General features: G+C 45.6%; 2 protein-coding genes across 2 annotated transcripts in view; one reads left to right on the top strand and one right to left on the bottom strand.

The window, feature by feature from the left end:
* SLC25A43 (solute carrier family 25 member 43) overlaps positions 1-25,929 on the bottom strand; it is a 41,589-nt gene extending 15,660 nt beyond the window's left edge. Inside the window, exons 1-3 of the mRNA XM_059910968.1 lie at positions 25,597-25,929; positions 18,911-19,152; positions 15,334-15,506 (exon numbers count right to left, since the gene is read on the bottom strand). Coding sequence (XP_059766951.1) covers positions 15,334-15,506; positions 18,911-19,152; positions 25,597-25,871 — 690 coding nt within the window. The 5' untranslated portion in view covers positions 25,872-25,929. The remainder of the gene's footprint in view (positions 1-15,333; positions 15,507-18,910; positions 19,153-25,596) is intronic.
* Positions 25,930-26,031: 102 nt separating this feature from the next.
* LOC132357177 (A-kinase anchor protein 17B-like) overlaps positions 26,032-27,144 on the top strand; it is a 99,979-nt gene continuing 98,866 nt past the window's right edge. Inside the window, exon 1 of the mRNA XM_059910463.1 lies at positions 26,032-26,102. The gene's annotated coding sequence lies outside the window, so the exon portion shown is untranslated. The remainder of the gene's footprint in view (positions 26,103-27,144) is intronic.

Genomic DNA, 27,144 nt, shown 5'->3' with positions numbered 1-27,144 from the left:
GGCCTCTGGGAGGTGATTAGGTCATGAGGGTGGAGCTGTCATGAATGGGATTTGTGCCCTTATAAGGAGACACACAAGAGAGATAATGTCTCTCACTCCACCATGGGGGAAACACAGCAAAAAAGTGGCCATTTGCAAACTGGAAGTGGGTTCTCACCAGACACCAAATCTGCTGGCACCTTGATCTTGGACTTCCCAGCCTCCAGAACTGTGAGAAATAAGTGCTTGTTGTTTAAGCCACCAAGTCTATGGATTTCTGTTACAGCAGCTCCAACTAAAATACCCCCAAAGAAAGAAGGAATGGTAAGGCTATATAGCAGTGCTTTTCAACCTTTAGCTGCATGTTAGACGAAACAGGGAAGCTTTTCAAAACCATCAGTGATTGGGATCCACCCCCAGAGACTGAGATTTAACTGACCTAGGGTGAGGTCTGGACGTCAGCATTTTTGGCAAGCTCCTCACATGAGTCTGATATGCAGACAGGTTGAGGATCACTGGTGTAGGCCCTCCATAGCACAAGGCAGCTCAGGCTGAGACCTGAGCCCATCAATCAGCTGCTGACAGTGAGAACGCCTGGGGAAAGCACATGGGTCCTGAGGCCAGACTGCTTAGATGGAGACCTCACTTTGCCACTCACTAGCTCTGGGACTTTGAGCAAATGCCTTGACCTTCCTGAACCTCAATTTCCTCATCTGTAAAATGGGACAATAATAATAACACCTACCCTTATAGGATTGTTGTCAAGATTAAATGAAACATATGTAAGGTGCTTAGAACAGCATTTGACATATAGTAACCACCATTATCATTATTATTTAGTATTTAAACTTGGAGAAGAGGGAATTCCCTGGTGGTCCAGTGGTTAGGACTCTGTGCTTTCACTGCCGAGAGTGCAGGTTTGATCCCTGGTCAGGGAACTAAGATCCCGTAAGCTGCTCAGCAAGGCCAAAAAAAAAAAAAAAAAAAAATCCCCAAACCCCCCAAAAAAACCAAAAACCAAAACTTGGAGAAAATTATGCTGAAGACTAAACCAACCCAGTAGACTAGAACGCTAGACCGCCATTTGCCCGAACCGTATCTTCCTAGCAAAGAGACACAAAACATGTCAGGTTACTAGCTACAAGGCTCTGAAGTTAAATCCTCCCTCCACAGAAACCCAGGCAACTATCCCATGGCGTCTAGTTCAGATCTGCAGCTGCCAGGATGGGCATGCAGCATTCTGCAGCAGACATCATCTGAGAAAGCCGGGTCCTAGTCCTGGCTCTGCCACTATCTGCATAACCTTGACCAAGTCCTTTAGTTCTTTGAACCTTAGTTTCCTCACACGTCAGGTAAGGAGACTGGAACTAAATGAACTTGAAGGCCCTTTCTTGCTCCTCTAATCCATGCTGTTGGTCCTACTCAAGGCTCCTTCCTGCCCCTAGGACTTCAAACCTGCCATTCCCTCTGCCTAGCTAAGTCTCTCTTACTAATCAGACTAAACACTACTTCTTCAGAGAAGTCTTCCCAGATCTCCAGCCTAAGTCAGGAGCCTAGTAAACACTTTTGGTCACCCTGTACTTCTCTTTTCTGGCACGTGACACAGTTTGTAATGATTTAGTGTATAATTATTTCTTTCATGTCTCCCCCACCTCACAGACTATAAATACCATGAGGGCAGTGACCATGTCTATCTATCTTGTATGTGGTTTTAGCCCCCAAATCTACCAATATGCCAGGCATCCAGTATGTGCTTAATACATACTGAAGAAAAGGAGGAACGAACTTGCAGTTGATAGAAATGAAAGGTAAATGCTTCAAAGCAATATGCGTGATTGTTTCTGTGATAAACTCCATAGAGGCCTTCCAACAGAGGCAACATTTTAGGTTGTTCATTCTTTCCATGAGTTCTGAAATAATTAAACAATATTTATGAAGATGTAAAACTCATATACCCTCGACCAAAGCAATCCTATTTCTAGGAATCTATCTTACAGATATATTTGCCCCTGTGGGAAATGATGTGTTACGAGGATTTTTGTTGCAGCATTGTTAGTAACAGCAGCAAATTGGAAATAATCTAAATGTCCATCAATAGGGGGCTAGTTAAAGAAACAGTACATCAGACTATGGAATACTATGTCACCATTTAAAAATATGTGGCAGCTCCATCTGGACTGATAAGGTGCCATCTCCAAGATACATTTTTAGGTGAAAAAAACAGTGCAGAAGAGTATATGTAGCATGCTGCTGATTATCTAAAAACAAAAAGAACATAAATGTGCACGTTTATGTGTATCTTTGCATAGACCACCTTTGGAACGACCAGGTAAGAAACTGGAAACAACCAGTGTTTTCTCTGCGGTGAACTGGGAGTCCCAGGGACAAAGGTTGGGGAAAGCTTACTTTTCAATGGACACTATTTGTACCTTTTGGATTTTGTATCATATGCATATGTTACCTATGCAAAAGGTAGAATATTAATTTTAAAAGAGCATTAATTAAGACAATGAGAAGACAAGCCACAGACTAGGAGAAAATATTGGCAAAAGTCATATCTGATAAAGGACCGTTATCCAAAACATACAAAGAACTCTTAAAACTCAACAATAAGAAAACAAACAACCCAATTACCACTACACACCAATTAGAATGGCCAAAATCCAGAACACTGATAGCAACAAATGCTGGTGAGGATGTGGAGTGACAGGAACTCCCATTCATTGCTGGTGGGAATGCAAAATGGTACAGTTACTTTGGAAGGTAGTTTGATGGTTTCTTACAAAACTAAATATATTCTTACCATAGGAGCCAGCAATTGTACTGATTAGATTAGATCTTAGTATCTACCTAAAGGAGGTAAAAAAAAACTTATGTCCTCACAAAAACCTGCACATGGATGTTTAAAGCAGCTTTATTTATCATTGCCAAAGCTTAGAAGCAACAAGATGTCCTTCAGTATGTGAATGGATAAATAAACTGTGGTATCAGACAATTAAATATCATTAAGCATGAAAAAGAAATGAGCTACCAAGCCACAAAAAGACACAGAGGAAAGTTAAATGCATATTATTAAGTGAAAGAAGCCAATCTGAAAGTGCTACATACTGTATGATTCCAACTATATGACATTCTGGAAAAGGTAAAATATGAAGACAGTAAAAAGATCAGTGGTTTGGGGGAGAGGATGAATAGGCAGAGCACAAAGGATTTTTAGGGCAGTGAAAACACCCTGTATACTATAATGATGGATATACATCATTATACATTTGTCCAAACCCATAGAATGTACACCACCAAGAGTGAACCCTAAGGTAAACTACAGACTTTGGGTGATTGAGATGTGTCAGTGTAGCTTCATCCTTGGTAACAAATGCACCCGTCTGGTGGGGGCTGTGGGTAATGGGGGAGGCCGCGCACGTGTGGGGAAGGGGTACGTGGGAAATCTCTGCACCTTCCTCTCAATTTTGCTGTGAACCTAAAACTGCTCCAAAAAACCCCCAAAGTCTTAATTAAAAAAAAAAAAGCATTTAAAAGGAGAGACCAAAGAAAGAAAACAAAAACAAAAAAAGAGAGTCTGCTAGTTGGAGCAAACAGGAGCTCAAAACCTTTCACTTGGTATTTGGAAACAACTTTTTTCTTCTGTAGCCATATGGGACGCAACCTGAAGACCAAGTGGTCCACTTCCCAAGCCATCTGAGGACATACATGCATGGAAGGCAGTTGTGGTAGGAGGCTTTTGTCCTTTGGCAAATCCCCAATAGTCAAACAAGCCAAAAAAAAAAAAAGAAAAAAAGCCAATGGTATTGAAGTAAAAGGACCTTTATGTCCTGTGAGCCACATGGCCCAAGTTTCTCTGGGCAGAGCTAGGTCCCCAAGAGTTATCCTCATACAGCCGAGACGCACCCTGGCTCTGTGGTGGGGACGTCCACACAAACCGGTGCAGGCACCTGCCCCCGGCTTGGCAAGCCTACAAGTCACCCCCCCATCCTGGCCGAGGTGCCGGAGGACCTGCTCGGAAAGCCCGCAATGACATGGGGGAAGCGAGTAAATGGACAGCAGGTTAGTATTTTGCTTGGGAAGAGAAGGGAAACAGTTCCCACGTGCTGATTGGGGGCGGGGGCGGGGGCGGGGAAATCAAAAGTGCAGCTGGGCCAGAAAGCAATTGAGATGCATGCAAGCGAGAGCAGCAGAGGGAGGCCCTGGGAGCGCGTGCTGAGCAGCAGCGGCCCAAGAGCCAACTTTTAGTGTCACCTTTTTAAATTTAATTTTTAATTTTTATTTTTTGGCTGCCCCCCACAGCTTGGGAGATCTTAGTTCCCCGTCCAGGGATTGAACCCAGGCCCTTGGCAGTGAAAGCGCGGAGTCCTAACCACTGGACCGCCAGAGAATTCCCTAGTGTCACCTTGATTGGGAGTGAGACTGGGTAGGAAGGGTGCAGGAGAAGGTTTGGCAGATGCCAGTTTTCTGCAGGCTGGGAATACAGACATAGGCAGTACCTGCGCAGGGTGGCCTCTAGGTAAACGCCTGTTAAATTAACCCAACGAATGAATGATCCACTCCCCTACCATCCCTGATCACCATTATCTATAGAGACGGAAGATCTTTTGAGGTCTTGCGATGCTAGCTCATTTGTGTGTTTATAGCGATCATAGGAAACACACAAACACACTTGGCCCGGCTTTTATGGTTCTAATCAGGCCTTCAACGCCATGCGTAGATTCTGAAGAGATGCTTCAAGAATAAAAATAGTACCTCGGTTTTACTGAGTATTTATATTGAGTGTTTACCTTGTTCCTGGCTCTGTATCTGCATTAACCCAATTCAGTCTTCTCCATGGGGATATGAGCCAGGCACTAGGCTTCTCCCTGTGCCTTACAGATGAGGAAGGTGAGGCTCAGAGAGGCGATGTGGCTTTTATCCAAGTTCACGGGAAGAGTAAGGGACAGGGATGGCATCCAAAGCCCACACTCTGGACCAATGAGCTAATCTGCCCATGAAAGCTTTAAGATGAACACAGCTGTCAAAAACAAATGAACAACAGCTCTGTGGGGGAAAGGAGGTAAAAACCGGTGCTGCGTTTCTAAAGCTGGCTTGAGCCCAGTGGAGGGATGGGCAAACCCCAGTGTCCATCTCCTCCTGACAGCAGGAGCCGCAGATGACTGCTGACAGCTGCAGGCCTTTCTTGGCTGACAGCAGGCCTTTTCTGGGACCTTTCTTTCCCTTTCCCCTACCTCTCTCTTCACCCCCACTCTGGAGGCAGGGGGAAGGGGAACGCCTGTCTTAGCTGCTGTTATTGTTTAGCTGGAGCTCAAAGAACTCTGCTTAGCAGAGGGTGGCCATTTTGATACCTAGACTTTATCTCTTGGAAGGAGTAAGCCAGCTCAGGTCAGGAGAAAGGGCAGAGTGATTTCACAATGAGTGGAATTAGGAAGGCTCCTCCCTACTCCCTCCTCGCCTGCCCTCTAGGGGAGAGTCTCGTTTCCATGATCAACAACTGCCATCCCTAAAGTATTTAGGGCACTCTACACCTTTGGAAAAAACAAAGGGGAGACTTGTCCTTTCCTTACACCTTAACGATGATGCTCAAACGAAGCCACCTGGCCTGAGGGATGTCCAGACATCTACCTGGATCCGAAAAGCATACTTTTTTCTCAGAATGCCAAGGCAATGCTACTGACTTAGGCAGAAGAAGTCAGTCCCCAGAGGGGCCAGCCCCCAGAGCAAGACGACGGCAAGGAGTTAAAAATGCAACGAACTAAAAAGGTAAGGTTCCCATCCTCTCCCATGACCCCGAGAGCTTAGAACCCAGCAGTGTTCGTACTTCAGGATCATCGGGCAAGTTGGCTGTGCTGGGGAAATAGAACTCTATTCCTACTGACAATAGACACGATGTCAACCAAGAAATGTTGAGCTAGGTGGAACATCTGAAACTCGCTTAGCGCTTCCTAGCAGGTGTGATGAGAACAATCTACTTTCCCCTCCTGGGGCTTTGCACCTTCTCTGCTAGGGGCTCGGTGAGCCGGAGGGGCTTTCTTCCCAGTCCGTCTGAGCGGCGTGGCCAGTCCGCGGCGGCCAAAGGTCCATGGCTGCTGAATGTTCTCTGCTTCTCATTCCAACCTGCCGGCTTCAAGCCTTCCACTGTCAGGCTGCCAGTGGCCAAAGAAAGCCAGAGCCGCTGACAGCCTGGTTTTCCAAAGGTTTTTTTTTTTCTCCAACTTGAGTTAACCATTCCCTGGCCAAAGCCGCCCTCGTGCCTGTTTCTGAGCTTGCGCACTACTGTGTTTTTCGACTGAGGCCGAGTGCTCCCAAATCTCAAGGTTAGGTTTCCCTCTCCCTCATCCTCTACTCCCACACCCGGGGCAAGGGAACTGGAAAAAAAAATAACCTATTACCTAGCATCTAGGACCAAGCCCCTACAGTCCTGGTGGATAAAGCATGGGCCTGAAGGAGAGACCTAGGTTCAATCCCAGTCCCCCGCCCCACTTGCTAGCTAAGTGACTGTTACCCTCTCTGTGCCTCATTTCCTCACCTAGAAACTAGGAATAATAACAGTACTTAACAGGGTCGATAAAGAGGATGGAATGGGATAATAAACTGCCTGGTCTGTATCACATGACCAATAAATGGTAGTTTTATCACATTATCACAATTTCTTATTCCCAGGGAAAACCTTCCTTTCGTTACCTCCTCCAGACATATTTTGTCCCCATCCTTACCCCTGACAAAAGCCTCCCCACCAAAGGAGGGCACAGATTTAGACCTGTTCATTCATATCACATTTACTGAAGTCAACAAACTGACGAATACAAGTGCTATGATGCTGGTTCATCAGGCACTTCCAGGCACTGTACAAAGCGGTGGGAGGTTGCCATGAAGAGGGACGTGTACATCAAGACTGTTTTACTCTGTCCTTTTAGCATGTTTACTTATCTTGAAATGGTGACAGCTGTTGGAGCTGCGATACACAACTGGAGAGCTAAGGTAGGGCGTGGGAGATAGTGCACTTTCAGAGCGAGGATTGCAGGCAGTTTGAGACAGGGGACAAGCCGAGGTTTCCCTAGGTCAGCAGGCTGGGGAAAGGGCAGGCTGTTCTTACCTTCAGCAGGGGTAGGGACGAGCACACAGACTTGGGGCTCACCCAGCAGCAGCTAAGGTTCAATTTTGTACTCACAAGGCAGTGAGATCTCAGAAGCCGGCCCTGAACTTCATTCATTTTTAAACAAGTATCGAGTGCCTGCTACATGAGGCTACGTGCTGTGGGGACATACAAATGTGTAAGACATACGTCCCAAAGGCAAAGAGCTCAAAGTCTAGAAGGAATAATGGACACAGAAGATTACGATACAAGGAAGCATGTGACATGGGCCTGAGAGCTATAGCGAGAGGGAGCTTTGGGCGTTCAGAATGGGGAGACTTCTTCCTCTTGAGGAGGGGAGAGAAGGCTTCAGGAGGGGGCTCAGACAGGGTGGAGATGTGCTGCAATGGTGGAGAGATGGCAGAAGGTGGGGCACGCGGAGAAATGCTGTGGAAAATAAACCAGCTGGACCAGAGCGCACATACAGGCTAAGAGCATCATTTAAAAGGGGTTGTTCACCCACAAAGCTTTTGGAACAAAATATGCCCTTGGGGGTGGGGTGGGAGTGACAGTGAAAACAGCATCTGCAGTTATCGGCAGAGAATCCTGTTAGTTAACCTGGATTCTCCTACCCCGGAATCCCCTCCGAGGCCGTAGGGAACACCCCCATTTGTGGTTCTACAGAGGCAAAACACCTGCCTTTATCCAACACGATGTTTGAGGGGTAGGAAAAGCCAACTCCTTTATCAAACGAAAGCAACAGATGTGTGCTGTTGTAGGTCAGAAGAGACAGCCACGACAAGGCAGATGTCAGGTGAGATGGAGGTAGATGCTCCAGGCAGAGGGGACAGGAATGTGAAATACACTTATTCTTCAGGGGGATGGGGGAGGGGGGCTAAGATAATTTTGATTGAATTGGAGGCTGGAACAGAGCAGAGGTCAGAAAAAGGCATGTTCTGTTTAGCCCTGGCAGGATTTAACAATTTTTATTTGCCAACAATGAAAAATTGGGATCTTACATAAAAATCTGGATTTCAGGCTCCCTTGAAAAGTGGGCCCACATTTCTAAATGGCATCTATCCTTTGGAGAAGAGGAACTTGCTGCAGCCTCCCCTGGCCCACTTTGTTCCACGCTGCAATTCATATTTAGATGCTGGTCACATTTTGTGAGCACAGTGCAGTTAGCGCTCCAGAATGCTTCTGAAAGCGAGGATGGCTCAGACTGCATCGGAATCCTTATTCTCTAGCGGGTGAGTGTTATGTTACCTGCATTTCCCTACTTTCTCTTTTTCCTGTTACTTCCAAGTTCCTGCCGGCATCTGATTTTGCGACTCCTGATATAGGGGGCCTCTGTGCAACGAGCGCGGCAAAGTTGGTAAGGGCAGCCTGCCAGGCCAAGGGGCTCAGCCTTTATTCTCTCAGAGCAATAAAGGACACAACGCAGGCAGATATTAAGAAAATTCATCTGGCAGAAGCCTGGGCTGGAGGGGACTGAAATGAATATTGGCCCTGGAGATAAGTTACATTTCAGGTTACTCAGTGACTGAGTGTGTGAACTTGGGCAGGCTACAGAACCTCTCAGTGCCTTGATTTTCTCCTCTGTGAAATGGGCTTGATAAGCACAGTGCCCACCTGGCAGGTTTGTTGCCAGGATTAAATGAGATAATGAGCATAAAGCCCTTAGCACAGTGCCTGGTACATTAGTACCCAATGCTTATGATCAGTTTCAGAGTTAATCCTGAGACCAATTAGAGGATTACTGCAGTAGCCTAGGTATGAGCTGATAAGGTCCTAGATTAGGGCAGGGACAGTGACAAAAAGAAAGACCAACGTGGGAGCGTTAGGAATGAAGACCCAACTGGGTTCAAGGTTGACTGGGGGAGGGGGAAGAGAAAGAGTCAAAGACAACTTCCGGGTCTGCAGCCTGGGTGGCTGGGGGAATGACAGCACTGAAATGCAGAACCTTGGGAAGACAGTTTGATACATGCTTAGAGGTGACCCTGGAGAGGCGACAGCCAAATGGCAGCGTCCGGCAAACAGTGAGAAGTGTGGGACCAGGGCTCGGGAAATGTGGCTCAGGGCTGAGGATGTGGATCTGAGCAGGAGGAACCACGAGAGGGGCGGGGCGCCCTGGCGGGAATGGATGAAGCTACTTGCGCAGTTCAGCATCTCAGGCAGGTTCAAGCATCTGTCTGAACAGCTGGGGCCCTCTCTTCACTCAGGGACCGTGCCTTTTCTGCTCAGTCAGCTGTGCCCCTTGGATACTACCTCTGTCCTTCATCTTATGTGCTTTCAGTTCAAATGCTGACCTGGCCTAATCCTGCTTGCCTTGTGAGCCCTGATGGGGTCGAAGTCCCCTGGGTAGAAAGCAACAGGCTAACACTTGGTTTTATGTTTAATGAAACAGAGACACCTAATACGGGCTGCAGGGAGGGGGGTCAGGCAGAGTTGCGGGAGACTGAGCTTGTGCCTGGTGCCTCCCTCCTGATCCTCTCAGAAGGCCCACCAGATTCCAAAGCTCCACCTTCTCAGCTGCTCCCTGGATTTTCCGGGCAGCTTATCTTCCTCTTTTTTTTCCACATGAACTGTCCAGAGAACCATTTGCTCAGGACTCCCTGGTCCTTATGGAGAGCCCACAGATTCATCAGACAAACTAATCTCCATCAGTATTTTACTGTTCTACTTGTCCTCTCAATACACTAAGTGCTGCCAGCCTCTTTGGTCCCAAGCTCAGGGCCAGGTGTGGGAGAGACAAAAGTGGAAAGGCTGGGTATATACCTAGAAGAGCTTGAGCTGAAATGTGCTGAAGTGTGGCTAAGGGCATTTCAGGCAGGGTGGTCTTGGGGGCCATGAGAGCGCCCCAGGTATGGGGGCACCTCATCCTATCTGTGCGCAGGGCTGACTCACCCCCTTCCCACCAGAAACCATCCCATCAAAACATGCACATGCATAATTTATTTACCTCTCCAGTCTCTAGCATGCCAGCCAGGAGCCGGGGTGAGAAAAAGAAAAAGGAATAAAATGAGTGTAAGCATGGTGAAGGAAGGGCTCAGCTGGTTAAACAAGACTTATGATTACTGTCATTAGTGTTCAAGAGACTTCCAACCCGATGCGGCATTAAACGGACAGATTTTGTGTGTGTCTGGATAAAGCATTCATTAGGAGAATGAGACATTCAGACAAAGTGGCCAGTCGGTATGGGGGTTCAGGAAATTCCCTGTCCAGCTTGTTATCTAACAGACACCTGACATTGATTTGCTTCCTGATGGACAGTGTGAGGAGGAAAGCCGATGGAATGCAAATGCTACCATTAAGTGTGTTCAGGTCAGAGCAGCCCGGCTGCCCCGCAAAGCTCTCTCCTTATAAATTCTGCGGGCAAACCCTGCCTGCTCCCACGGCGGGTGGCGGGGAGACTGTTATTAAAGCTCTCTCTTCTTGGAGAAGTTGGATTGAGTGCTCTGCAGGAACAAACAACAGCCACAACAGAATTTAGGGTTAGCCTGTTGTTTCTAGGTTCCTTACTCTCCGAACTGAAGATGTATTTTGAGCAGGGATTAGGGGGTTGTTAACTAGTCGGTGATCACCAGCTGCAAGGCTCCCATACCCTCAGGTAGTGCTCAGATAAACTCCGTTACTGCAGCGACATCTAATGGCCAGAGAAAGCAACGCATGTTTGCATTTAAAAGCAGCCTGTGGTTCTGTTTTGGGGAGTTAATTTTTTTTAAGTAGGCGGGACAAGGTATTAGTGTTTATTAACTCCTGTAAAATAACACTTGGATCGCAACCGTAAGATTTCGCTTCCCGTATCTTTGGATGACATTTATGTTGTCATTCGTAACTGGATGCTGATCATATTTTGTGAAAACCATGCAATTGCCTCTTTGGATTTTTTTGGGTTTTTTTACAACCATCATGACTTTGCACTTATTTGAAAGCTTCTTGTTGAAGCTCTGTGTATGCATTATGCATAAGGCTTCCATACAAGGGAAAATATGATCAAATTTACCCCCAAATACCCACTTCTAGTGTACAGCATATTGTGGTAGGTGTATATTCTAGAGTAGAATGTAGTGGTGGCTAGATTACCCCATAAGAGGTCATTGTTCTAGCTCTCAGGTGGAAAAAGGAAAGCTAAAAGTTTACAGAGAAGACTGAAACCTCCACCCTCACATTTAGATGTCACTGAATTTCATCTGAAACCCTTTGTGATATTGTGATGTATAATAAGAAATATATACTTGGTCTTCGTCCCCATTTCTGGCATAGAGCTCCTATAATCCTTGACATTACCTAAGTGAAGAGAGCAATAAAGGTGCCTTGATATTCATAACAAACCCCTTTCAACCACGCCTGAGTTTATGTTAATGCAGTGACTTTTGGAAAGCACCTAAGGATGGGGCCTGGTTGCCAGTAATCTAGTGAGTCAACTGGTTTCCTGAGTTCTGTGAGCCACTCTAGCAAATTAATTGAATCCAAGGATGGGGCTGTGGGAACCTCTAATTTATACTTCAGAAGCACAGGTGACAACCTGGACTTGACACCAGCATTTGAAGTGGGGGGGCAGTCTTGTGGGACTGAGCCCTTGGCCTGTGGAATCTGATGCTGTCTCTGAGTAGAGAGTGTCCGAGTTGAGTGGAACTGTAGGACACTCAGCTGCTGTTGGAGACTTCCTTGGTGTAGGGAAAAAACCCACACACCGGAGTTGGTCCTAGACTCTTACCCTTTCTCACTGACTGCTCCAACCCCCAGGCTCAAAGCCCTGGGTTTGAGCAGGCTTGCTATGGGGAGGAAGTGAGCTCACTAAACCTTGAACTCTGCATAAGGAACACTAAATTATAAGAGGTGCCAGAAAGTGCTGGCGAGACGCCTCTGGCTCTACTATTTCAAAAAGCAATCCTCAAAGCATGGAAGCCAGTGATATAAGCAGCCTTAGTTTCATCCATCTTCTGATGGCCAACCAGCGAGAGCCCATTCTCACTCCTGACAGGAAGATAAATTCCTAGGGCCAGGATGTTAAAAAAAAATGAATAAAAAGCTTGTAGTATATCATACCTCCTTCCCACTCAACCTCACCCTGGATTTTTTTTTAAGAAGCTATCTTTTTTAGAAAGAGCATAATTATCATATGAAGAAATCAACTTTTATAAGAGTTAACCATATGAAGTTGCCCTTTGGGTATGTCAAAAAGGTAGGATGTTGGCAATGTCATATGGTTCAATGTAAAGAAAGAAGACTGAAGCTATAGGAGAGATATACAGTATTGCTGAATAAAGATAGAATATTTTACATAAATTATTCCAAGTATATAGGTTGAACATAACTCCAGTCATAATCACAAGGTAGTTCTAAAGTTCATCAGGAAGAACAAATGACTGAGGATAATCAAGGAAATGTTGAAAAGAAGAGTGGTGAGGGGGTAGATGCCCTGTCAGACATTACAAGGTATTATGAAGCTATAGGAATTGAAATAGTGTGGCACTGGCACGAGGACAGGCTGACAAATCTACAGCTCAGAATACACAGCCCCAAGACAGACCCTAGAACATATACAAATATCTAGGGTGTGGTAAAAGTCGCAGCACGGAGTAGTGGGGAAAAGAGAGTATTCCAAAAATGGTGCTTAAACAATTGGTAAACTATTTTTTTTTAAAAGTCAGATGATTACCTCACATCATACCTCAGGTAAATTCTAAATAAGGTGATAAGTGTAAAAATTACAACAAAAATATTTAAAGAACTATATAAGTGAATAGTCATATGATTGTGGGACGAGGTAGGCCTTTTACACAGAAGAGCAAAGTTAGAAACCAAAAAATAGTAATATATATATATATATATATTTGCATAAAAATTTAAAAATATGTATAATAACAACATAAACAGTATTAGAAGCCAACTGTCAAACTGGGAAAAATGCATGCAGTGTATGACAAAGGGTTAATATCTTTAACATATAAAGACTTCTTACCAATTAGTAAAAAAAGCTGAATAGCCTAGAAAAACAGGCAATGGACACAGAAAATTTACAAAGAAATACAAAGGACAAATTGATATATGAAAAACATACAATTTGCTTATAATCAATGAAATTCAAATTAAAGTAATGTGCCAGCATTTTTCAGCTATTATTAGGTTCACAAGGATTTAGAAAGTGATAGTCATTACTGTTGATGGGAGTTGAGATGAACCACCCCACTCACTGCTGGTGCAGGCGTAAACTTACAGCCTTTCTGGGGTGCAAACTTCATTAAGAGCCTTAGAATTATTTTTATCTTGTGGCCTGTATTTCTAGGAATACAGCTAAAGGGAATCATCACAAATGTGAAAAAATACAAGGGCTTTCACTGTGGTGTTATCATACTGAAGAATTAGAAACAGCCTGAATATTAAAAAACAAAAATTGTTATTTATGGCACGATGGAGCCAGAGATTGAAGTTGTATTGCCACAAACCAAGGAATGCTTAGGGCTACCAGAAGCTGGAAGAGACAAGGAAGAATCCTCCCCCAGAGCCTTCAAAAGGGGCATGGCCCTGCCAACACTTTGATATTAAACTTCTAGCCTCCGGAACTTTGAAAGAATAAATCTGTTGTTTTTTTTTTTTTAAGTTATGGCACATCCATATGGTGGAATATATGTGATAATTAGAAAAGATGCTCTTAATATTTGATGGCCTGAGGCACTATCCATTATAAAATAAGTGAAAAAAACAGATATTAATTTTTATATACAGTAGGAATGCAATTTTGTGAAAAATAACTTTCCATATGCATATATTATATACTTACATTTATGCACACACACATATGCATACACACATGAACATACACAGAAGTAAAACTATTAATCATTATAATGCATAGGTGTTGGGCTTAGAGGTAATTATTATTTTCTTTTTTGTATTTTTCTGTATTTCCCAAATTTTCTATAATCTATGTGCATTCCTTTTTTTTTAATTGTGGTAAAATAAAACACACAACATAAAATTGACCATTTTAACCATCTTTAAGTGTATGTACATTACTCTTGAAATGAGGAATAATGGCTTTTATAAATAAGCACACACTAAGCAGGCTTTAAACTTGCATCTACGTTAAAATTACAATAACGTGACAATTTAAAAAATGTGTTTGGACAAAGGACAGGAAAGGAACACAACCCCGACAGATGAAAAGTTTGATGGATTGGAGCAGCAGAATTGGGTGTAATTGTGATGTGTATTGTTCTGAAGGCAGCTTTTCTTTATAGGTTGAGATAAGTACTTTCAGGCTTTTTAGTGCTGAGGTAAGTGAGGCCTGGCCTGGCCTGGCCAAGAAAACCACGTGGGGAAGCCGGGGACCACTGAGATAGCAGAGGGACAAGTTAGAGACCTGGGGAAAAACAAACTCAGCGGGGACTGATCATTTAAAATTGGATTCAACTCCCCCAAGTTAATATCCAAGCAGCTCTTCAGGAATACATCGATTGTATAAATCAAGATTTGCCCGGAAGAGGCCAGGGAGGCAGGCAAGCCTGTGGATGTGGAGTCTGGAGGGAGGCTGGCGGAGAGTGAGCAGGGTTCAGGGCAGATGTGAAGCCTTGCTTGATTCTGAGTCCACCGACTCCCACCCCTGCCCTGTGTGGATCTGCCTGTAACCCCCAACCTTACTTGGACTACTCTGATTTTTCTTTGATCAAAATTGGCTGATTCTAGGCTAAGCCAATTCCTCTCTTTGAGACCTCAGATATCAGGCTTTTGTCTCTGTGGTCTGTAGAGAAACTGTGAGTTTTCCTAGGTAACAATTAGGAAAATGCAGGGCCAATCCCACTAAGACACCGGCCCATTTCAAATGCAGTTACTTCCTCAGCAGGGGAATCAGGGACTACTGGCCCCTTGCTATTGAGAGTTCCTGGCTTATTTTGGTTCTTTCCAGTCTGTTTCACTGAAGTAAGGACAGGCTATGAAGGCAAGGGTGCCCTGTCCTCGCTGTGGAGGCCGCCTTGATGTAACGGGCGGTGGCAGCTATGAAGAGAGGAAAGAAAAGCGCTTTATAAAAGACCTAAAAAAGCAGAGGATGGGAATGGGGAGGCGGCTTGGGCTCGAGTCCATTGCCCTGAGGTTAGCAGCAGAAATGCCACGGAGTGAGGGTTTGCAGGATGTTTGTATGAGCAGTCATGGGCTCCTTGGAAACCTGGCATCGCTCAGGCTCCGTGTTCTTTGCTGTTGTTACCCACCCACAAACACTGCAAGCCATCCCTCCCACATACTCACAAACCCCCCCAAACATAACTCTTCACCTGCATCTTTCTCTTCACCGTGTCGAAGGGAAAGGAGAGTGTCTGGGTCACTGCGGCAGCCAGGCAGACATTGGCAAAGTTCTGGAGGAGAGATAACCGATCTCGGGGTCCATTCCAGATTTTCTCCAGGTTCATGTAAACTAGAAGGGAGCCAGCAGAGAAAGGGAGAGCACCTGAAAAACAAGGCCAGGGAGAGGCTGTGATGTCTCAGGAAACACTGGCTTGAGAACATAAATGCCTGTGGGGAATCCAGGGAAAGTAAACAGGACCGGCTCTGGGCTTGTTAAACAAGTCACTCCAACCGAAGCAGCAGGCACTTTCTTGGGTGATGATAATGTGCTATATTTTGATACGGGTTGTGTCATTGATCAAAATGCATGCATCAAAAGATTCCCTAAATATTTGTGTACTCTATGTCGATTTTACTTTTAAAAGAGCCATAAACAAATATTGAACTCTAGTTAATGATATGCATGTTGAAGGGTTGAGGGGTGAAGTGTATTGATGTTTGCAACTTACATGGAAATCATCAAAAAATATATGACTGATGAATGGTTAGAGGGACAGATAAAGCAAAACATTAATTGAAGGAGCTGGTATATGGTGGGTATATGGGTGTTTCCAATTTTTTAAAATTAATTAATTAATTAATTTATTTTTGGCTGTGTTGGGTCTTTGTTGCTGCTTGCGGGCTTTTCTGTAGTTGCGGCGAGCAGGGGCTACTCTTCGTTGTGGTGCGCGGGCTTCTCATTGTGGTGGCTTCCCTTGTTGCGGAGCATGGGCTCTAGGCACGCAGGCTTCAGTAGTTGTGGCTCGCGGGCTCTAGAGTGCAGGCTCAGTAGTTGTGGCGCACGGGCTTAGTTGCTCCGTGGCATGTGGGATCCTCCCGGACCAGGGCTCGAATCCGTGTCCCCTGCATTGTCAGGCGGATTCTCAACCACTGCGCCACCAGGGAAGCCCCTCCAATTCTTTTTTTAAAAATTTATTTTATTGGAGTATAGTTGATTTACAATGTTGTGTTAGTTTCTGCTGTACAGCAAAGTGATTCAGTGATACATATATATTCTTTTTCATATTCATTTCCATTATGGTTTTTTACAGGATATTGAATTAGTTCCCTGTGCTATACAATAGGACCTTGTTGTTTATCCAGGCTGTTTCCAATTCTCTTAACTTTTCTGGGTGTTTGAATTTTAAAAAATAGAGTGTTGGGGAAAAAATCACTCCCATGAAAAAAAAGTTAGTGGGCGGTACTTAATCAAGTTTTGGAGACTAGGGGGGAACTGATCTCCAGCTGAGAAGGAAACATTCTGTGAAACCTGAAGAGTGAGATAGTAGTGGTGAGGAAGGTTACTTGCCCTTGCCCCTGGGAATGATGTGGCCATATCAGGGCTCAGTGGGTACCCTGCACCTTATGGCAGCCTCACCTTTCTAGGAAAAGATGGTGAGCAAGTAGTGCAGTAGTTGGCACTTTGAAACTTCCAGAAACTTTGGGAGCAATCTGAAGTTTACACAGGGACTAAATTTCTCCCTCAAAATGAGATTTAAAAGAGGGGCTAACACTAGTGGGGTTGCTCATCTTTAGAAAAATGTAATATTTATTTAATAAACACATTAAAAATGACGCACCAATCCTACATTTTCCTTCATTCAGAAAACATCTGTGGAGTTTATGCTATGTGATGTGCCCTATGCCAGGTGCCAGGAATATACAGAGGTGTAAGTAGGCTAATTCCTGGAGATGCTCACCACCTAGTGGGAGAGACAGACAGATGACATATGCCATAGTAAGGGGGCTATACAAAGTGCTTTAGGTACACAAGGATCAGAGGGATTAATTTTGCCTGGGGGAATCAAGAAGGACTTCACAGAAGAGAGAACTTTTCAACTGGGTGTTGAGGAATGAGTAGGAGTTCATCAGACATTGGGAGAGCAGGCAGAGGGAACAGCATGTACAAAGAGAGTGGTATTTCCAAGAAATGCAAGTATTTCTAGATGGCCAAAGCAGGAGTACAGGTAGAACGTGACAGGAGATGAGGTAGGAGGGGCTGGCAGGGCCAGGTCTGAAGGATCTATTATGCCACAAGGAATCTGGGCTTTTCCCTGTAGCTCACAGGAGTCAGTGAAGGCTTTTAAGGAGGGCAGTGGAAAGAGGTTGGTGAAATGATCAACTTGCACTTAGAAAGATCATCACACCCTGGCAGCAGGGCACAGGGCGGACTAGGGCAGCAGAGACCCAAGACTGGGACTAGGTAGGAGCCTCTCATAAGTGTCTGCAGGAAAGATGATGATGAGAGTGTGACCTATGGCAGAGAAGATGGGGATGGAGAAGGGGGCAGACTTGAGAGTTAAAAGAGGTGAAATTGACAACACTTGTGGCTGAAGTGGGCGTGGAGTGAGAGGAGTTGAAGTGATTCTAGGTTTCTTCTGGCTTGGGCCACTGGGTGAAAGAAAGGTGGTCTCGTTCATTAGGGAACACAGGAGGGGGGCAGGTGTGCGACTAACAAGGCCATCAGGTTTACTCTTGACTTCAGTGAGCCAAGGGAGCATCAAGTGAGGGTGTCCAATAGCAGGCATTTGTACTGCCATTGGGAAGTGGTAGTAGTCAGTGGTTAAGAGAGAGGGCTCTGGGGTTATATTGCTAGATTCTTCCACTTTCTATCTGTGACCTTGGGCAAGTCACTTAGCTTCCCCAAGCATCTATTTCATCTGTAAAATGAGGCTTAAATGAGGAACTGTATGCAAACCATTTAGCACAGTGCCTGGCACATAGTAAACTGCACTAGATGTTAGTCATTGTTATTATAGAGATGAGATTGGGAGTCATTAGAGTATAATGATGCTTGTTCAAGCCACTGGCTTAGATGAGGCCACCCAGGGCGGGTATGGAGGGTGAGAAGAAAGCTAAGGCAGGAGCTGGGGGGATAGTGACACACAGGGGGCTGGCATCGTCAGATGAGCCAGATAAGAAAGAGCTGCAGAGAGGTGGGAAAGACATCTAGGAGACAGTGGGGTCCTAGAAGCCAAGTTTCCAGAATAGAGTGATCGATCTCATCAAATGCTGCAACAAAGGTCAGATAAAAGGCAAAAGTCTACTGGATTGGCAATTGGGGGTCCTGGTGACCTGTGCACGTGTAGCCCTGGCAAAGGTTCCAAAGACCACAGAAGCTACAGTTGCTACCCTGGTTGTGCTCATACGTGTACCGATGCACACAGAGACTCTTTCCTGCAGTCAGATGGGGAGTGTGTGGGACTGTCTTCCTATCAATTTGTGCTGAGCCACATGCACTCTGTCCTACTCCCTCCCTGGGATATAACAGACCAGAGTTAGGAGTGGGGTGTATGGCTATGGAACAGAATGAAGCTAATCGACTCTGTGTGGACTGAACCCATATGACCTTGAACCCGGTTAAATGGATTTAACTGGTTACAAACAAAGGTATACAATACATTCATATATATATCCCTTGAACTCAATAAAATGGATTTAACTGGTTACCAACAAAGGTATACAAGTCATTTGCATGTATCAAAGAACACAGTCTTTTCTTGGGCAAGGTGAAAAGTTCCATCTTACCTAAAATAGTAAGGGACACCCCTCGATAAAGGGCCAGGAACCCTTCCTGTTGATAAATAGTAGAAAAAGCATGGAGGATCCCCCTGTAAGATGGTTCCAGCATGTTCTGCACAATTAACCGGGTTTTGATGAGGTCTGTAGGATATGTCACGATGGTGGAAACCATGCCCGCAAGACTCCCAGCCATGATGGACCTCCACTGGGAGATGTGTCCCAGGTCATCCGTGAACAGCACAACAAACCTGGGAGAAAATAGGGAGAAAAAGTCCAAGGGAATCAGCCATGGATTGTGCTAGAGTGCTCGATGCTACTTATTGCAAAATTTCCCTGCATTTGAAAGTGCTTTACAAAATGAAAATTACTAATGTATTAGGATTAATGAATAACACATTCAATTCTACACATTCAATTATGTTCATATTAATGACTATGATTCTAATTATATAAAATTAGCTGTTATAATTTATATAACAGCTATAAGGAAGAGATACCTAACCCTCTTATTTCTATCTACCCTAAGTCCTCACTTCATTTCAAGCATTTCCCCCTTTTATCTGCATAACTGTCAACCCTGGCTTGCCTGTGGGGTGTAAATGAACAGAAATACTTGGTAAATACGGAACTGGAATGTGCTCCTTTGATTCTGTTGCAACGTAAATGAAATTGCTTGAAACGATGACTTTGAGCATCCCCAGTAATTGAGTTTTAAAAAATATATTGGTTTAATAATTATAAGAGAAGATGTGCCACCCCACCGTCAGGGAAATAACAAATAAAAACAATAACACAATACCACTTCTCAACCAGCAGACTGGCAAAGATTAAAAAGTCTGATAACATCAAGTGATGGTGAGAAAGTGTGGAAACAGGAACGCTCACCCACTGCTGTGAGAAATGTAAATTGGTAGGTCACTTTGCAGTATCTAGTAAAATTGGAAAAATGCCTACTTTCACCCCAGCAATTCCATTTCTAGGTGTATATCCTAGAGAAACTCTTGCACGGGTACATATGAAGACACAGCGTTGTTTGTAAGTGAAATCGAACCATCTAAATGTCCATCTGTAGGGGAATGGATAAATTGTAGAACAGTGATACAATGATACTTTAGTTAAAATGAATGTGCTTAGAACTATGTATTTACACGGATAAATCGTAAAAGCATAAAGTTGAGTGAAAATAGCAAGTTGTAGAGTGACCTATGGTGTATGATAACCATTTGCAGCCATCTCTGTATATCCACAGGTTTCAGGACCCCATACGGATACCAAAATCTGCAGATGCTCAAGTTGCTCATATAAAACGGTATACTATTTGTCCTCTCATATACTTTAAATCATCTCTAGATTACTTATAATCCCTAGTACAATGTAAATGCTATGTAACTAGTTGCTGGAGTGTGGCAAATTCAAGTTTTGCTGTTTGGAACTTTCTGGAATTTTTTCCCCCAAATATTTCCAATCTGTGGTTGGTTGACTCCATGGATGAAGGACCCGAAGATACAGAGGGCTGACTACATTTAAATTAAGAAACACATCCACAAAACCATATATTATACTAATCATGGATAGATATAGATATATATAAAAAAGTATAAAATAGACCCCCCCAGGAAGGTGGAGAGTGGATGGGACTGGGAATGAGAATGAAGGGGACTTCAGCTTTATCTGTAATATTTTATTTCTTGTGTAAAAAAAAGATACTTGAAGTATCTTTTAAACTAATTATCTTTCATGCTGTCAATTCTGCATGGTGGGTATATGAATGTTTGCTAGACTATTCTTTGTGTTTCTCTGCAGTTTCACAGTTTAGTAAAAAAATGGCTTTGGGTGGACTTTTCTAAATGCAGAATAGAAAGCCACTCTGTTACAATCCCTCTTTCTGGAAGCAGTGCATCCCCAGTCATGAGGGCCTACCTCGGCAGAAATTGTTCTAAGGGGACTTTTACATGGTGCACGTTCCCTGGCCAGGAAGCAAAGGAATTTTACTCATTCTTGCTGATGAGGACAAAATTTAAAAAAGGGCTTGGAAACCAGGAAAAATAATATTTTCTGTCGGAGGGTGGGGAGGGGAAGAGGGAGAGGGAAAGCAAGGATCTGAATAAAAAGAAAGTGAACAGAGCTAGGCTAAAATAAAAGTATTGTATCTTTTTAAAAATGAGAGCATCCCCAGTTCTTTGGCTTTCCAAGCTCCAGTGAAGTTGTGTATTTCCTGCTTTTTCAGTTTGGCAGCAGGCCAGGGCCCCCTCTCTGATAAATAAGACGAGCCAGAGTTCAGGTGAAACCACTGAAGGGGTTCTAGGACGGCTCCTTGGCTCCCAAGTAAACACTGGTCGATCAAAAACATCTCCTTCAAGCTGTAGGAAAGTCTGGACTTCATTCTGTCACCCTACCTTAACTGCACCAACTGAAACAGTCATTTGAGTGAACCAGCAACCTTTTAAAGATGCAGGTAACTAAGCTGGCATTCACCAGTGGGCCATCTGCCTCGGTTTCGCTGCCTGCACACTCCCTCGGTCCTCCCTCCTCCCTCCCCTGGCCAATCAAGTGGCAGGGGAACCTTAGCCGGGGGAGGGGAGACAGGAAGTGGAAATGCTTGGCTTGGGGGGGTGGTCTGCAGCAAGCGGGAACAATCTAGAAGGAGCAGGAGTTTGAATGCCAAAAGAAACACCATTCATTCTCATTACCTCCTCCTTATTCCCCATCACGCGCGCCACTCCCAGGGCATTAATGAATTCATTCCCCAGTCACTGAACATCCACACTGTGCCAGACACTGCGCTAGCATTCAGCATAGATCTTAAGAGAGTTCAACAGCCCTGCCAAAGAGATGACTGATAGGGGCAACAAGAGAGGCATTAGCCCCTTGGTTCTCTGAATGACTTGATGAACTAGGAAGAGGAGCTCTGTCTTGTATGAGTTTGTTTTATAAAGTAGGGTCTTGCTATCAAATATACAAAATTTAAAAGAACCACCAAAGAAAGTCCTTCTCCTCAGACTTTTACTATACAGAGACAAAGACTACAAATCGTCCCTCTTACAATCAGAGTCAAGGCAGGGCACCCCTGATGGGCCATCAATTACATCATCCTGGTCCCCACATCTTAAGTGCTCGTCTGACTGTGTGGAGCAGTTCCCCTTTCTGCTCTTCCTCCCACTCCTACACACAGCACAGGAGCTTCTTCCAGTGAAACTGGATGAGCTGGTGAACAGCAGTAACCCCGTCCTCTCAGGCACATGGATATTACACACACCCTGGATGTATGTAGGTAGAACTGCCAACACTTCAACCTAACACAAGTTAGCAGCCAAACACAAGCTCATGAATCGATTACACAATAAGGAAATGGTGTTGGTTATGAACAATTTCAGAGTTTCAGGGACCCAAACCAATGTTTCTACAGCTAGACAAACAGTTGTGGCATAAAGTTGGGTGAGGGTCTACTACTTGATATATTTGAAAGCCATCCATTGTGTTAGGTTTTATTTGTTTAGCACAAGGACCTAGCTCCTAATAGACTCTACTGAGTGGATTCTTTTAACTGTAAATCCAAGTAAGGAGACACTTCAGCATCACAATGTTGGGCAGAGCCCTGCACTAAGGAGCTAGAAGACCTGGTTTCAAGCTCCAGCTCTGCCATTAATTGTGTTTGTGGACAAGTCACTGAACCACTCCATTTTCTGAACATTCTGGAGGTTTATGCTTAGTTCAAACCCATAATCATAGGCTGTACCATTACCCCCAACCAACTGTTTTGCAAATTCATGGTCAGGAGGGTAGAGATTAATCAGTATAATGATGGACCCAAGGTATTGTCTTTATGTAGGAAGGCTGGCACCATGATTAATCAACCACTTTGCTGTCCATCACTGAAATATATCTTTTTAATTTCCAGAAAGAAACTAATCTTTCAGGAAAAAATTATTAGCAAACCTAGCCTGGGTAACTGTCTGTTCTTCCTCTCCCACACATCTCCTCTTCTCCACTCCCACTGTCATCAGCCTATTTCAGTTGCCCTCAGCCGCCACATGGACTAGTGCGACAGGTGGTCCTGCCACCCCCCAGCCTCCCTCCTCTTTAGCCGTCCTCCACTGCTACCAGGTGACAACAATTCCTGTTGAACTGCTGCAATCACAGTACTCCCCCATCAAAAATCCCCCACAGCTACCCTTGCATTCCAAGTAAAGTCCAAACTCCTTAATCTGGCCCTCCAAGATCTCATTCCAACCTGCTTTTCTGGCTGTACTTGCCATTACAGCCAGAGACACACCTTATGCTCCAGTCACGCTGTATGCCTTCCCACCTCTGTGCCTTTGCTTGTGGCATTATCTGCAGTATCTTTCTCCCCAGCTTTGCCAGAAAACTCCTACTCATTCTCCCAACACCAAACTCCGATGGTTTTTCTCCACTGTGACATCTTTACATCTTCTCCTCCTCCTCCTCCGTCATCAGAGGTGTGAATTGCTATAGCACTTTATCCTTAGCAATCACATGCTATGGACACAGTAGTTTTATTCTTTTGCTCTGTAAGCTCTGGGGCACAGGGACCATGCCCCTTTCATCTTGCATCGTCCCCAGCATCATGCACACCATGGTCACTTAATGAAAGCAGAGAGAAAGGCAGCATGAAGTAATAGGGCATGAGCATTGGAGTCAGAAGGCCAGGTGGTGGAGCTCAGCTCTGTCACTGACGAGTGGCGTGGCCAATCTGAACCCAACTGTGCATCTGTAAAGTGGGCATACTTCGTGCCCTGTGGACCTTACAGGGAAGGAGGCAGGTGTTGTAAAAATCCAACGATTTACACACACACACACACACACACACACACACACAAAATGGTAACTAGGTAGAGGTGATGGATATGTTAATTAGCTTGATCGTGGTGATCATTTCACAATGTACATATATATCGAAACATCAAGTTGTACACCTTAAACATATACAATTTTTATGTTGATGATATCTCAGTAATGCTGTTAAAAATCCAATGATATGCAGTCAGCCCTCCATATCTGTGGGTTCCACAACTAACTGTGGATTGAAAATATTCAGGAAAAAAAATTCCAGAAAGTTCCAAAAAGCAAAATTTGAATTTGCTGCACATCAGCAACTATTTACATAGCACTTACATTGATTTACAGCGATTTACATAGTATTTACGTTGTATTAGGTATTATAAGCAATCTAGAGATGATTTAAAGTGTACAGGATGACTGTATAGGTTACATGCAAATACTACTCCATTTCCTACAAGAGACTTGAGCATCTGGGGATTTTGGTTGGGGGGGCGTGTCCTGGAACCAATGCCCTTCCGGATACGGAGGGATGACTGTATATATTCTAGATGGTTAGCAGCAAAGCCACAGTACTTAAACCAGCCTTTGAAGTTCTGCTTCCCTCCCCTTGGTACACATTCCAAAGGAGGAGTTCCATACTTTGTGGAGAGCAGAGTGAAGTGGGGAGAAACTGAGTCATTAAAATTCAGAGGAGAACTATTTACAGACTGCAGGCCAGATGTTGCTGAGGGAAAGGGGTCTGGGGAGGAAAGAGAGCCTTCACAGAAATGCCCCACGATCTCACTACCCTCCCTTCCTAGAGAAAGAGAAGGCAACTCTATTCCCAGGCACAGGTGAAATGAGCACTGGCCTCGAGGACTCAGTGATAAGGAAGATTCCATCGGGCTTGTTTGTCAGCTGTCAGGTGAGACTGCCAGCTCTGGCCTCCCAGAGCCAAAGGCAAAATCCTTTGACTGTTAGCCTCCAAGGCCGACCTACGTGGTCAAGACTGTGGGCTGTGTTTCTCTAATTCTGAGCCAAGGCGTCTTCCGAGTTGGCAGTGTGCCCAGCGAATGAGGAACACGGGGAACATCCCCCCAGCTGCAGAAACATCTCCTCTACCTGAATTTGCATCATTACCGCTTCATTCTTTTAGACTTTGTTTCCAGTTAAAATGCAAGTATCTCTGAGTTCTTGAGGAAGCTTTTAAGAGTCATCTGGCATTACCTTTTTAGATGTTTTCCTAAAATGCAGCTGTTTTGGGGGGAGGTGTTAAAAGCCCAAAGAAGGAGTCCAGGGAGCAGCGAGGTTGGAGCTGCTTGCAGTTTGGGGAAGGGAAGCTGCAGCCTCTGTAGGACCCTAAAGTCCAGTTTCTTGGGGGGGTGGGGAGCACCGAACTCCGTGGCCTTTTTGTCGCAGTGGACTGGGCCCTGTGCCCCTACCAAGCACGTTCTTCTGGGGGCTCTGACACACTTCCATACACGCATCTTCAAAAGGGTCTCTCTCCCAAGCCAGCCAAAGCAAAATTTCCAAGTTGGCGGATGGTAGGAAGGATTAGGGGCCATCTCTCCGGAGATCTCTTCACTCCTTCCCCCCAGATCTCTTTTGGCCCCCTTCCACCTCCTCGCCCGTCCAACCCGGTCAACCTCTCTGGGCCAGAGCTGCGTCCCCACAAAACTGCACCCGGCGGGGCAGGAATCCCAAGAAAAGGTGAAAAGGAAAAGGTGGGGACTGCGCTTTGGAGGCCAGAGAGGTTGCCTTCTGGCCCGAGGGGCTCCCGCGCGCTTCGGAAGGGGGCTGTGGCGCGCCGCTGGCCGGATCCCGTGCACCCGGGCGGCGTCGGGCCGCGGGACGCCAGGCGGCGGCCTCCCGGGCCCCGGGCCCCGCCCACGCCGCCCGTGCCCGGCTCTTACTTGCGGTAGGCAGCCAGTTGAACGGCGCTGCAGGGGAAGAGGCGCAGGCAGGCCACCGCGTTCCCCTTCCACAGGGCGCGGGGCCCCTCGGCCCGCCAGACGCAGAGCCCCACGCCCCACGGCCCCCGGGCGCGGCTGCGCACGACGCCGACCTGGGCCAGCACGGTGGCGAGCTCCAGCGGCGCGGTGAGGCTGAGGCTGAGCGCCCCCGCCAGCCCCGCGCACAGCAGCCGTTGGCTGCCCGTCAGCCGGCCGTCCCGCCGCCAAGTCGCCATCGCGCTTCCCCGGCCCGAGCCCCGGGCGGCCGGCGGATCTTATGGCTCGGGCCTGGGGCTCCCGGGCTCCGGTGCGGGGGGCGGGCCAGGCTCCGCCCGGCGTAGGGCGGACCCGCGGCCCGGACGGGAAGCAGGTCCGCGCCCCGGCCGAGCCGGCCTGGGGCCGGGGCGGGGTTGAGGAAGCCGGCTCGGGGCTGAGGCTGCGTCGGTTTAATGTCTGCTCTTCGGCGGGTACGTTTCTGTTTGCAGTTGAGAAAGAGTCACCGCGTTCTCTCAAGGCCTAGCCCGCTCCACTTCTTGCGTCCTGAATATTCAGTACCCCCCCACCGCCTTGTTTACCCCTTTTTTCCTTTCCACGTTCCACCTTGCCTCCTTCCTCCCCTCGCCTCTGTTCTCATCCCTCCAACCTTTTTTTCTGCCCCAGGAAAAAGCCTTACAGATTTCCCAGTGCAGAAGGAAAAATAACCTTCTTTAACATACACACGATATCAGACACTTGAATTAGGTTTTTCATACATTTACTCCTTTAATCCTCAAAACAGCCCTTAGTAGGTGTGTCCTCATTTATTGCTCTCAGTTGGAGAGGCTGTAGGTGTGGTGGTTAGGGCCAGGACTCCAACATGCGTTAGAATCTTGGCTCTGCAGTTTACCAGCTGTGTGACCTTGGGGAAGTCACTCAACCTCTCTGTGCCTCAGTTGCTTCATCTATAGTTTCTTCCTCTAGGGGTTGTTGTATTAAATGAAAAATGATGCAGGTAACACTACAGATGTGCTAGCCATGATTAGATGTTATTTTACAGAAGTGGAGACCAAGACAGAGAGATTGACTTGCTCTAGGCACAGCTGCTAGACGCCATCAGGATTCAAATCTAGGTCGGTTTTATGCCAGCATCCACTACCAGCTACACTAACACGTCCACGGCGACTTCAGAGTGTCTCTCAAGTAGAGACATTTTCAGTGGTTCTGCGAGCTAAGGGGACAACAGAGGCAAAGAAGGGTTAAGAGTGACTTGGCCAGAGTCTAAGAAGGATTTTGATAAGTTAAAATAATTCCAAACTTCTCCCTGTTTTCTCTTCTTAAAAAGCCATATCAGTAATAATAGTGAAAAGGCAGTCTAGCAGTACATTAGTAGAAGACATTACAGGTACACAGTTGCTTTTAGGCTTGTATAGTTATTTTCTACATTTACTAACACACATGATGATAAAGGATCCTTTTCTAAAAGGCATTGCACGGCTTAGATCAAGAGGACTTGTTCTACCTATTTATGAA

The sequence above is a fragment of the Balaenoptera ricei genome, chromosome X (genome assembly GCF_028023285.1).
Source record: "Balaenoptera ricei isolate mBalRic1 chromosome X, mBalRic1.hap2, whole genome shotgun sequence".
Taxonomy (NCBI): Eukaryota; Metazoa; Chordata; class Mammalia; order Artiodactyla; family Balaenopteridae; genus Balaenoptera; species Balaenoptera ricei.
This window is presented reverse-complemented; position numbering and strand designations above follow the sequence as displayed.